This window comes from Acartia tonsa, chromosome 4 (assembly GCF_053477335.1).
Source record: "Acartia tonsa isolate MP-2025a chromosome 4, ASM5347733v1, whole genome shotgun sequence".
Lineage (NCBI taxonomy): Eukaryota > Metazoa > Arthropoda > Copepoda > Calanoida > Acartiidae > Acartia > Acartia tonsa.
In genome coordinates, this window is record NC_137263.1 from 39,245,259 (window position 1) to 39,258,179 (window position 12,921).

General features: G+C 32.5%; 1 protein-coding gene and 1 long non-coding RNA gene across 5 annotated transcripts in view; one reads left to right on the forward strand and one right to left on the reverse strand.

Annotated features, from left to right (window-relative positions):
* Positions 1-284: 284 nt before the first annotated feature.
* Positions 285-12,921, reverse strand: part of LOC145317123 (venom peptide isomerase heavy chain-like) — a 33,220-nt gene continuing 20,583 nt past the window's right edge. For both annotated transcript variants that reach the window (XM_080158029.1, XM_080158030.1), the window contains exons 7-11: positions 2,667-2,735; positions 1,934-2,215; positions 1,457-1,550; positions 924-1,009; positions 285-537 (exon numbers count right to left, since the gene is read on the reverse strand). In XM_080158029.1, the coding sequence (XP_080014155.1) occupies positions 486-537; positions 924-1,009; positions 1,457-1,550; positions 1,934-2,215; positions 2,667-2,735 (583 nt within the window). In that variant the 3' untranslated portion in view covers positions 285-485. The remainder of the gene's footprint in view (positions 538-923; positions 1,010-1,456; positions 1,551-1,933; positions 2,216-2,666; positions 2,736-12,921) is intronic.
* Positions 7,592-12,571, forward strand: LOC145317111 (uncharacterized). 3 transcript variants are annotated; one of them, XR_013878903.1, is made up of 5 exons: positions 7,592-7,689; positions 8,647-8,682; positions 9,283-9,341; positions 11,053-11,102; positions 12,116-12,571. It is a non-coding gene; the product is annotated as an uncharacterized LOC145317111 (long non-coding RNA). The 3 variants fall into 3 exon arrangements; XR_013878901.1 differs by lacking the exon at positions 9,283-9,341 and adding an exon at positions 9,642-9,702; XR_013878902.1 differs by lacking the exon at positions 9,283-9,341.

A 12,921-nucleotide genomic window follows, 5' to 3' on the forward strand; every position in this document is an offset into this window, starting at 1 on the left:
TAATAAAGTCCTAAAATTGTACGTATGTCCTTTAACAGAATCCTGTATTTACGCAATTTATGAACAATTTTTTGTAGGTATGCCTTTTAATTAATTTATTATATTATAGGGATACCTTGCTGAGAGGTTGCGTGAGTATATCCTTATACAAAAGAACATGTGATGTGTTGAGAAGAATATCGCTAACTGCTGGACCGTTATGGTCCTCCTTTGCAGTGAAGTTAAGGTATCTCCACACAATGAAGAGAAATTGAACTTTCTAAATTCAAAAATGCCCACTGCACCCAAAAAAAGAAAGGAGATAACAAAAAAATTTGCCTTAAGATGTATAAGGATAAGATGTTGTTTGTTCTTAGTAAAATATTTAGTATCAAAATATTTTAAATTAATGCAAAGAGTATAAAACAAATACATAATAAACATACATAAATAATAACTATTTTAACAAACAAATATCACAATAATATATTTTTATTTTCTTATTTTCAAATATCATTCTTTGTCACATGACTTATCCAGGCTGAGGATTCTGATATTCTGAAAAAATATGAATATCTTCAATTGAACTATCCGTAAATCCCCCCCCCCCCCCTCCCCCAAAAAATATTATTGTGTAATTTTTTACCTTAAAGATATTTAAAATATAAATTACATTCATAATTGTAAGATTTTGGTTTGTTTATTTTCAAAGCTCGGCATCCTCGAATCAGCCGAATGTGAGCCTCAGGGAAATCAACATTTTACAATTTAATCCTGACCCAACCTTTATATAAATCCTCATATCAAAAAAATTTTTAAAGCATCCAAACGGGTTGAAAGTTGATGCTTAGTCGTAGCTGCATAACCCTGATTTTTCCCTTCATCTTACCCATTAACAAAAGCATTTATTTGGATGCTTTTAGTCCCTCTCGTTTTTATTTTACCTGTGATAAATACCAGGTTGACCTGGCATGGCACAACTGTATCCTGCAGATACTATACCAACCAGTGTCCAGGTTCCATTAATATCCTTAATAATAATCAAGTCAAAAAAAAGTTTTGCTTATTTGCAATAAGGAGAGTTTTAAAGTTTTGCCTTAATTTAGATTAATGATGTCGGTTTAGAGTTCTGAACCAAACTGTGCCATACTATAAACGTTAAGAATACTAGTGTCATAGCAGGCATAAAATAAAAACTAAGATTAGTATAATTTCTTTGCACTTAAACAGGCGTAACTATTTATCGTGTACATTTAAGACAATCACAAAATTGTAGTTATCTTAATTAATCTTGGGGGGACTAAATTGAATCCTAATTGGGTTGTACAAAGTAACAATATCCAATCTTTTCCATCAATTTACCCTGCAATTTTACTCATCATATGAGATTTGGTTCTAGGCTCAGGAGGCCTAAACCGGCCGCCATCCTGTTTGACGATTTACATGATAACTTAAAAAAGGATGTGAACTTGCTTACCTTCTCCATGAGTGGTCCGCCACTATCTCCCTGACAGGCGTCCTTGCCACCATGTTCATGTCCAGCACATAACATCTCTGGATAAATACTCACCCTAAACAAAACATCAAAATAAATTTATTTACACGAAATATTCAGAGTCTATGCAGATGTAACCCACAACTGAATGAATTTAATTAAAATATTTTGTAATTCCAGCTATTTTTGTTAGTTTGTTCAGTATGAGAAATGAAAACTTTTTCTTGTGACCAAAAATATATTTTCTAAATTTTTTTTGTTTGTTGTTCATATCTTGTTATTGGAATTTATATTATGAAACCTCAATTTCATATCTTAGAGTTTTATAAAACTTTATTAAAATGTTGTTATGCATGATGCTGCCATGTTACCTTTAAGACAAAACGTGCATTGCATTATTGAAACAATCGTTACATTCAATAAAACTGATACAGAGAGAGTGTTAAATTTTTTTTTAACCTTATTCCAGATCTCATATGCCACCTTTCACATTCGTTGTTCTCAATAGTCATCACGTCCACGGCCTGCAACACCTTTGGCCGCCGTTTGCTGTCCGACTGCATAGCGCCCCACCCTGCCACTATGGACTGTCTGTCCGGCCCGACGGGAAACACTGAGTTGGGCAGACAGATGGGCGAGACGTGCGGCATTAGGGTGGCAGGGCGGTCCAACTTCAGCAGGGCCACGTCGTATCGGTCAGCCTGTGGCGTAAACTCGTAGTTTGGATGCATTGCGATCTTACTGAAAAAGTGAAAATAATAAATTTTCCTGCAAAATAAATGTCATATCTGTAGCCTAGTGGAGAATTTACGATTTCAGTTGGCTTTCTTCAATAGCAGCCAAGAAAATTAAATTTCTCCATAACGTTACGGACTGACGGGCGGATAAAAAGATAGTGTAGCGTCGCTTTAATAAAATACATAGGTATTTCCCTCTAAGTGCCTTGTCGAGCACAGAAATCTCACCCTCCTTCATTTCTGCAAATCTTTGAAATTTCCAATCTCATTTCTAGCAACCAGAAAATCTTAAGAAGTTTTTTTTTTGTTGAAAAATTAAGTTTGAAAATTTGTATTCCCTAGGAGCTTCCGTACAAGTATGATGAAAAAAGCAACAAGTCTTAATTTAAAATCCTAAACAAGTTTGCCGTTATAAAGTACTTCATAAAACACGAAATACATGTAAAAGTTTCTACCTGACAAAGAATTTCTGTCTTGGTAGAGGTTCACTGTTGGAATAAAGATGATACTCACCAAGATAAACTCTAAATTATAATAATAAATTAATGCTTTGTTTATTCCATTTTTTTTCTTTTAGTATTAATTCTATATGATAACCCAAAAAGTCCCATCAAAATTCAATACAAGTACCCAAAGATTTTGACCCAATAGTGCAATTTTAGTCTATTTTCCCCTCCCTCCCTGACCGGGCCATGTACAATTGCACTTTTCTACATTTTCTAATATAATTGTTTAATAAAAATATCTCCTTTCATCTTCAATATAAAATCAATGTTTATGACTCAATATTTCTTCAATAAAAAAGGAAAAAAAGATTTTTATTTTCATCCTTGGAGTATCTGGTATTTATTGAGGATTCTAATGAAAATATTTAAAGGACTTTCTTAGGGCAGTATTATTACTTTTTCAACCTTTTCTGCGCGTAAAAAAGCATTAATACATACATATATAATATATATTTTACAGTGGCAATATATCAAATAGAAATACTATTTTGGCCTCTTTAAGTACACTTGGCATCAAAGTACTTTCTTATCAAATTAAAAAATACAGAAATTGATAAGGCGAAAATCTTAAATTTTCTCGTAATTAATGTATAAATAGCATTTAGAATTCGAATTTCTATCTGAAATTTTGCATGAGTAATCTTTGGTAGGTCTATTTTCCCTAAATCGAATAAAAAGTTCGAAAAGTAACGGATAACGGCTGGCGGCTCAGCCGTTTAGCCATTTTTTGGGCTATTTTCGAGGCAAATCATCACGAAACCTATCTCCACATAATAATCTCTTTGCTGCTCCAAAACATTTTCAAACGGTTCTAACGGTTGCTGGTACTAGAAATTTAAAAATGTTTTTTTTTGTATCATTTCACATGATTTAAAGCAATATGTTTCAAAGAGTTGATTCCTACGTAATTTATGACAGATTTGATCTAAAACTAGCCAAAAAAAAACGGCTAAACGGCTGAGCCGTTAGCCGTTACTTTTTCAACTTTTTGTTCGATTTAGGGAAAATAGACCTACCAAGGATTACTCATACAAAATTTGAGATCGAAATTCGAATTCTAAGTGCCATTTATACATTGATTACGAGATGGTTGCATTAACCCTCCCCCCCCCTTATCTAAGAGCTTTATTAAATTATATATGTTAACTCTTTTTTTATTCGATTTTGAAAAGTATGAAGCAATAGAATATTAATTACAAAAGAGTAATTATACTAATTGCTTTAGGGAATCTGGAATATGTCTACTTTTTTGTTTATTTTTCAGCTTTGGTAATTTGGTAACCAGAGCTGGATCTTTAAATGTATAGCCGTTGCCGTTGCCGTTGCCAGAGGTACAGCCACTAACCTAATAGCGATCTTTACATCAAATTGGCCACTTTTTGAATTTTCAGTAAAAATATATATAAAAAAAATAATAATAATAATACGTAGGTATAAACTTCAAACATTGAAAAATCCATGTTTTATTGGCAGCACTGGCTGTGGCGACGGCTACAGCTACGGGTACGACTACGGCCACGATTACGGCCAAGGCTACGGCTACGGCAACGGCTACGGCTACGGCTACCCATTTAAAGATCCAGCTCAGGTTAAATGTGAAAGATTGGTAATTTCCAGAGAGAGAGAGAGGGGACATTGGGCTGTTTATTACATTAGTCCCCCAAAGTTTTAAAATACCGTTATCTTATTCGTTGATTTAACAACTTTGGGGAGTGTAATTAAATTTTGATTGGGTGGTTCATTAAGTTGAGTGTTCAAACGTTGTAACCACTAATTGTAATATGTATTAGGGATAAATTTGTGAATCAGCATTAGAGATGTACATTAGATCTTTTCATGAAAATACACTTTTTCGAATTTTAGTCTTCTGCTAACCTAAAAAGTTACTTTAGGAGCCTAGAAATACATGTACAAAATTTCAGCTCTCTATCTCTACTGGCGACCTAGCGCCAGGCATGTAAAATATCAACAGATAACGGTAGCACGGCGGTTTTAACAATATCTCAGCAATGTGCAGGTTTTAAGCTCTTCTGCATATTTCAATTTAAACACATAAGGGCAAAGATATATTATCCCAAAAATCTTTTGTCAAAGCCTACTCTACACCTAGCGCCAGTCAGTTTTCTAAAATCATGCATTTTATACCTGTGAAAATAGAAATCGCCAGCGCTAGGTGTAGAGTAGACTTTGACAAAAGATTTTTGGGATATTATATCTTTGGCCTTATGTGTTTAAGTTGAAATATGCAGAACACCTGAATTCATCTTCCAAGCCATTCTCTAGGCATTTAATTTTTTTTATGAAATAACGGGATTTCAAAACTGCCCTTTGAAAAGGCCTAAAAAATATCTTTTTTTGTCACTTTTTTCACTGCTTATAGTTACAACTTATTAAGATATTATGCTCAGTTAATAAAAATCGGCGCCTCCAGCACAAAAACCGGCAAAAACTGGCAGTTAAACTTCTGTGCCCCTACTTGCCCCCCTCTTCGGTAAACAGTAGTTATCTCAAGAAGTAAAAGAGATATCAACACAGAGAAAGAAAGCTTTTTAAATAAAACTGAACTAAGTAACCATTACACATTTAATTTTGGGACTTTCCTTCTAGGGGCTTGTGGAGCAAAAGACCCACCAAAACACTAATAATATGAGTTCTGAGCTTATTTTTAAAGATATCAACCTGATTATTTTTTTAAAATCTTTTGTTACCATAATTGAACTCAGTAACATTTACAGATTTCATTTTGGGACTTTCCTTCTAGGGGCTTGTTTGGCAAAAGACCCCCAAAAACTAAAAATGTTAGTTCTGGACTTATTTTTAAAGATATCAACCTAATTTTTTTGAGAAAACTTTTTTCACATAACCAAACTCAGCAACCTATACAGATTTCATTTTGAGACTTTCCTTCCAGGTGCTAGTGGAGCAAAAGACCCCCCACAAAAAATATGAGTTCTAAGCTTATTTTTAAAGATATCAACCTGATTTTTTTAAAGAAAATATTTTAAATAAAACTGAACTCAGTAATGATTACACATTTCATTTTGAGACTTTCCTTTGAGGGGCTTGTGGAGCAAAAGACCCCCCAAAACACAAAAAATATAAGTTCTGAGCTGATATCAAACTGATTTTTTGAAAGAAAACTTTTTTAACATAACCAAACTCAGCAGGGGCGTCCAAGCTATTTCTTTGGGGGGTAAAATTTGCTTGGAGGGGGAGGGGGGTAATTACCCCCCCTGAAATATGTTGGTAAACAAAATTTGCCCCCAGGGTAAATTTTTTTTTTGGGGGGGGGGTAATTTAAATTTTATTAAATATTTGGTATTTTTTTTGTTAGAGATTTTTTATTTTTGGGGGGTATTCAAAATTACCCCTCCTAAAATACCCCTTCCTAAATGGTTGATATCTTTAAAAATAAGTCCAGAACTCATATTTTTAGTTTTTGGGGGTCTTTTGCCAAACAAGCCTCTAGAAGGAAAGTCTCAAAATGAAATCTGTAAATGTTACTGAACAAAGTTTTCAAAAAAAATCAGGTTGATATCTTTAAAAATAAGCTCATAACTCATATTTTTAGTTTTGGGGGTCTTTTGCCCAACTAGCCCCTAGAAGGAAAGTCATAAAATGAAATCTGTAAACATTACTGAGTTTCATAGACTTCCAAGAGGGGGGGGGGTAAAGTGGGGATTACCCCTCCCCAAACTAATTTGGGGGTGCCCCCCCCCCAAAAAAAAAAAAAAGCTTGAACGCCCCTGCTGAGTTCGGTTATGTTAAAAAAGTTTCCTTTAAAAAAATCAGGTTGATATCTTTAAATATCAGCTCAGAACTCATATTTTTTGTGTTTTGCGGGGTCTTTTGCTCCACAAGCCCCTCAAAGGAAAGTCCCAAAATGAAATGTTTAATTATTACTGAGTTCAGTTTTATTTTAAAAATTTTCTTTAAAAAGAACCACGTACATCTTAGTTTTGAAATATATATTTTCCCTTACAGGCATAGAAGAGTTGAGTATAGAGGGTTATCCGTATTTATTTTTCGTGTAGATTTAATATCTGAAGCCAGATTTTACAAAGGAGTTGCTGTTTTAGAGATATAAGGGGTAGTAAATAGCCCCTAAGTAAAAAAATATCGATACCGAGAACAAGCCTTTTAATTTTCACAAGAATAAACGCTTAGTGTAAAAATAATAAAATCAATTTTATTGATTAAAAAAATTATTATCATATTTTGTGTATTTTACTAAAAGCCTTTTAATAATATTGCCAAGGAATATAGAGAGATATTTGTTTACATTATGTAAACAGCTGTTTTATAGATAATATTATTTTCCTTGGCAAAGTATATTTACTTATTATGGGGTACAAAAAAGAGAATTATACACTGTAAGTACATATGTATACATTACTATCGGCTACGCTAAAAGAGGCTTTTACGGACACTTGATGTAAAAGGGGTGGGGGAGATTTAAAGATTCCTCTCCAAAAGTTTAAACCCTTTTACATACCTACATATTTTCTTTAACGAGATACATCACAAGATTTTATTTTGTTACATAACTAAATCTTGCTTAATTACTGTGCATGTTATTGTTTATATGGTCTTACGTCCTTTAGTCAAACAACTCTTTAGACATAACTTTTGTGCGGAAGTCCTAACTTTGCCTGATAATAAGTTGCGCCTATTTTGGGCTAAGACATTCACCCTAATCCAACTATTTATGTCCCAAACCTGACATAGCAGCAGAAGGAACCACTTTTAACGTTTTTGGTTATTAGTTTAGTCTGATAACTTTCCCGACATCGAGCCGATGCAACAATTCCAGATTTGCAGACATTCTGTTACTTTTATACTTTGACTTATCTTAATGATTTGTATTTTTTTTCAGATTAATATAATGAGTAATAATAAAAGACCATTATTGCCCCCCCATACCATCAGAAGCCGATCTTTTATTGACAAAAACAGTTTATTGACAGTTTAGGTAAATTATCCTATTATATGAAGTAAAAAGTTTTTTTGTAGGCTTAAGATTTTGATAACTACTCAAATGTTTGAGTTCTTCCTACAAGGCAAGTTTGATTCAACTAGGTTCATAGGTGGTTTTAGCCTGTTTTATTTAGAAATTAAATTCCAGGGATGGTTTAAGTCTATTTTTTCTCCTTCTCCAAAACTTCAATTAAAAGCCTCTAGTTTAGTTTCAATTGGTACGACCGCTAGTATTTTTATGGTCTTACTCTCTAAATATAAACTAGAACTAGGAATAAATATCCTGTAAAGTTTTATAAAATCGACAGCACATGAAAGTATATTAATATAGGATTAATGTTTCTAATCATGTTAAGTTCATATTTCCACGCTAAGACAATTAATATTTTAAAGTCACATGTTTAAAACTTTTATTATTAACGTTCTTCTAGTAAGGGGTCAAACTTTGTAACAAACGGCTTTGAACCTAAAATCTAGGCTAAGTCGTGACCGGTCAGAAAATTAGCCTGAAATCATCCAAAAACACATATTAAGCTTCCCCAAGATGAGTATTTTTTGAGATCTTTAGCTTCAGACAAAAAACTTTGCTTTTTATTTAGCAGTATTGTCAAGCATTGTTTCCATCTGTACAATTTCGAAAGCATGTTGACTTTTTGCTCTTTTGACTTTGATTTTTTATGTGACTTTTGGAATAATGATTCCTAGGATCAAACAAATGTTATAATCAAATCATCTCTGTAATCAAGTCTAAAATATGTTTTTGATTAATGCTATCATGTTTTTTAGTTCATTTGTCCTCCTTTTTTAGAGCTTCGCTTTTATGTAAGATGTCATCCTTGTTAGTAAAAAAATTGGGGAAAGAAATAGGGAGGGGAAAGGAATTCTTTCCTGCTGGCTTACCCTTCAAGTATAAAAATTCTTGTTTCCGATTCTTATTTTGTGTTTATTTCAGATGGTTGGGTGTGGTTGGTGTGGAGTCTGTATTAAGGTAATTTAAATTAATTTTTTTAATTAAAGACTATTGACAAAAACCTTAGCTCAAATCTTGTGATATAAACCTTAAAGTCTTATTTGTCATTTATGTTAGAATCGTCTTCTCATCTACATTAAATTCTTGCAAGAGTGTCAATTATAAATACATATTATTTAACTATTTCATAATTGATCTCGCGAGCAAAGCATTTCTCTAACTAAGTCTTGATAGTCTCGCATTTATAAGTAATTATGCTCTCCGACAATTTACATTAATGTTTTATACGGACTGTTATTTATTTTTCGCCTCAATATTAGAAAGAACACCCTTATTGTTGATTTAGAGGACTTTCGTTCAAAAAAATATTTTGCTTTGCTTTTTGAATTTGTAATGTTTACATGGCTTTAAAAAATGATAATTTAAGCGAGCTAAGGAGTTTGTACAATACATCTTTGCAGATGAGACAATTAAGATCTACATTTAAATAAGGGAGGGGGGGGGGGGAGTTCTGACACATTTGCGTAAACCTGGTGTATAGGCTTTATTTTTGAACTGAGAGGATAGATTATAAAAGATAAAATCATTCTTATATGATGAATTTCACGAATTTTTTAGATTTTTTGGATAGGGCCCCAGGTTCCGTAGCTGCAGGCCTCCAGGTGGTCTCTCTACAGGTAAAAAGGAATAGAATTTTTTTTTGATAGTTAGAGGTCAACTTATGAAACAATATGTATGTTTTTTCTTCAAATATGTAAATAACATTCATAAAGATGCATATTTTGTTTTATAAGTTGACCTCTAACTCTTAAAAACAGATTTTCTTCATTTTTAACCTGTACAGAGACCACCTGGAGGCCTGCAGCTCTGGAACCTGGAGGCCTATCCAAAAAATCTTAAAACTTCGTGAAATTCATCATATAAGAATATGCATATTTTTTCTTCAAATATGTAAATAACATTTTTAACCTGTACAGAGACCACTTGGAGGCCTGCAGCTCCGGAACCTGAAACTTAAAACTTCGCGAAAGTCATCAAGTAAGAATGATTTTATCTTTAATAACCTATCCTCTCAGACCAAAGATAAAGACGGGCTAAAAAACTGGTTTATTCTTATGATTGTACATTTTTATATTCATAGAAAGCTGAATATAATACGATGCTAGACATAGTTTTTTTTGTATGGATGAGAACCGGTTCCTATCCACCGGATTCGAATGAATACGAGAATAGTTATTTCTCGTATCGTATTATGAACGGCTTTCCGCGGATATAGAATGTACAATGATAAGATTAAAACTAGTTTTTTAGCCCCGTGGTGCCGAAGGCACCGGCTAAAAAAACTAGTTTTAATCTTATCATTGTACATTTCTATATTCGTAGAAAACTGGATATAATACGATGCTAGACATAGTTTTTTCGTATGGATGAGAACCGGTTCCTATCCACCGGATTCGAATGAATACGAGAAAAATCTTTCTATTTTCTTTTCCATGAAAACACTATAGTAAGGCAAATTAGCTATAAACCATCTGACAACATACAATTAGATTGCTTGACCTTTGTATGGAATTCCTTTATGCTAGTTGTTGTATACTTTCTTACTTTCCCATTTTATTGGAAACAATTTTATTTATATTTATATTCTTTTTAAAAGCGAAGCTTTTCTATAATTAGAGTCGGTCCGTCCGTCCGAGATAGATAGCTTTTATTCGTTAATTTAGGCATGTTAGAATTGTCCTATCGATTTCAAACTTTGTATGATGATTCCTGTAGTAGTTAGGTACGATTTAGAAAGCGTAGCAACTCTATAATCATTACCAGAATGTCCGTACGTCCATTTTAAACATGTTGATTTTTCTACTTTTTTAACAACAAATTTTTATGTGATCTAAATATCCGTTTGATCTGATTTTTGGTATATTGATTCCTGGAACAACAAAGAACAATATTTTAAAAGCAACTCTATAATCAAGTCCTAAAAATGTAAGTATGTCCATAAACATTATCCTGTATCAAGCAGTTTTTCAACAAATTTACTTACAATTTTGCCTCGACTCTTATACTTCTATATTCTGATTATTCAGTTCAGACACTATACAAGTGTTAATGTCCGTTTGTCCTACCGTTTCAGTGCTTCGCTTTTATGGATGTTGTCATCCTTGTTAAGTATATACTCGTATGTGTTGAACTATGGTAAAAGTCGGATCATTTGTCCCAAAACTTCTAGGAAATTTTAAGAATGTTTAAAGAAGGTTTAAGTGTAACAGCCAATAGTTGTGTGAGAGAGGCACAATTTACATTAGAAACCATATTTTCTGGTTTATTCCTTAGATATCTTGAACAATATCTTAATATGTATTGATGGATATAAATATTTTAATTTAGGTCCGTTATCATCAAATCAAAGAGTATATGATACAATGTGTGTATTAGAAGTAAGTTTTATTTTTAGTAGCGAAGCTACTCTATAATTCACTTGTCCGCCAGTCCGTCAGTCCGTAACGCTATGGGGGAAATGGGATTTACTCAGCTCCTATAAAAGATAGAAAGCTGAAATTTTTTGACAACATTACCATCATTAAGGAGCACAATTAACTATAAAACATCAATGGCGGTCGGACGGCTTTTTAGCAGGTTTTAGGCTATCTTTTTATTTTCCACATTTTCCCTCATATCTTTGGTGTTTATGGTCCGATTTTCAAAATCTTTTCAGTTAGATATATCAAAATTAAATTTTCCGTCGTTTGGAGAACCAACAATGACGGTCAGACTGCCTTTTTGCAGGTTTTTGCTATTTTTATATTTTCTACATTTTCCCCCATATCTTTGGTGTTTATGGTCCGATTTTCAAACTTTTTTCAGTTAAAGATATAAAAATTAAATTTTCCATTGTATGAAGAAAACAACAATGACGGTCAGACTGCCTTTTTGCAGGTTTTTGGCTATTTTTATATTTTTTACATTTTCCTCCATATCTTTGGTGTTTATTAATCGATTTTCAATTTTTTTCAGTTAAAGATATCAAAATTAAATTTCCCGTCGTTTGAAGAAAACAACAATGACCGTCAGTCCCATCCACGAAATTTTGTGCTTCTCTACCTATGGATGTTGTCATCCTTGTTTTTTTTATTTATTGGCAAGTGGGAGATGTTAATATTTCAACATAAGTAAACTTGAACTGTACATTTGTTAAACTAAAATTGGATTGTTATTTGACATATATCATAGAATTGCTGAGCTTTAATTTTGTGCCTAATTGTTACAGGAATCAATTTTCAACGTTTCCAATCAATATGACTAATCTTACATTAATTTATGGTGTACATATAAAACGAAAAATTGTGTATCGTATCCGTTACTGTCCGTATAAATCTGTCTACAATATGATGCCCTAAATTACTGTTCTAGACATAAAGAATTTAAAATTTTAATTCAATTATATTTTTAGGTCTTCAACATGATCAAGAAAGTTTCATAAAAGGAGAAAGACAAAAACACTGCAGTTATTTACAGCAATTTATGTTTTTTGCTGTGTTTTTTAATTTTGTTCTTGGTCTCGGCAAATCTTTTTATGATAATGCACCAAAAAATGTTCAACATTTAAAAAAAAACATATAAAACCATGGTGAAATTGAACTTTTTATTCGATACCATATTATATTAAACATAAACATAGTATACTCAATAAAAATACCAAGAATAAATGCTAGAAAATGCTTAGAATCACTTGTTCGTGCATAGTCCCCTTTTATACAGCCGTTGTTTATTGACTGCTATGAAAAATTTCTGTCCTGTAACTTTCCTTCTTGGTTTAATTACATTGAGTTATGTCTAATACACACATTGTACCTTATACATATCTTTGTTGATTTAAAAAAAATAAATTCTTCTTATTGTTTTTAAACGATTATTATTATTATATGTTTTATTAGAAAAGCTACTCTATAATGTAAAATGTCCGTATTAAACATTTTAATGGAATTTTAATTGACTCAGCTCCTATAAAAGACACAACTGAAACTTCTTTTCAACATTCCTATCAATATGAAATATAATCGCCTTACCACGTAAGGGCAGGATTCTCCTTCGATTTAGAATCATATAGAGAATCCAGAGAAACCTCTGCTTTTAATGGGATGCGAATGCAATACAATACCCAAGGATATTATGTTAAGTAACATCCATCAGAAAACCAACCCTTTGATTGCACGACCTTTGTCTTTGTCCTATTTCGGATATATGCTACTTAAGGGC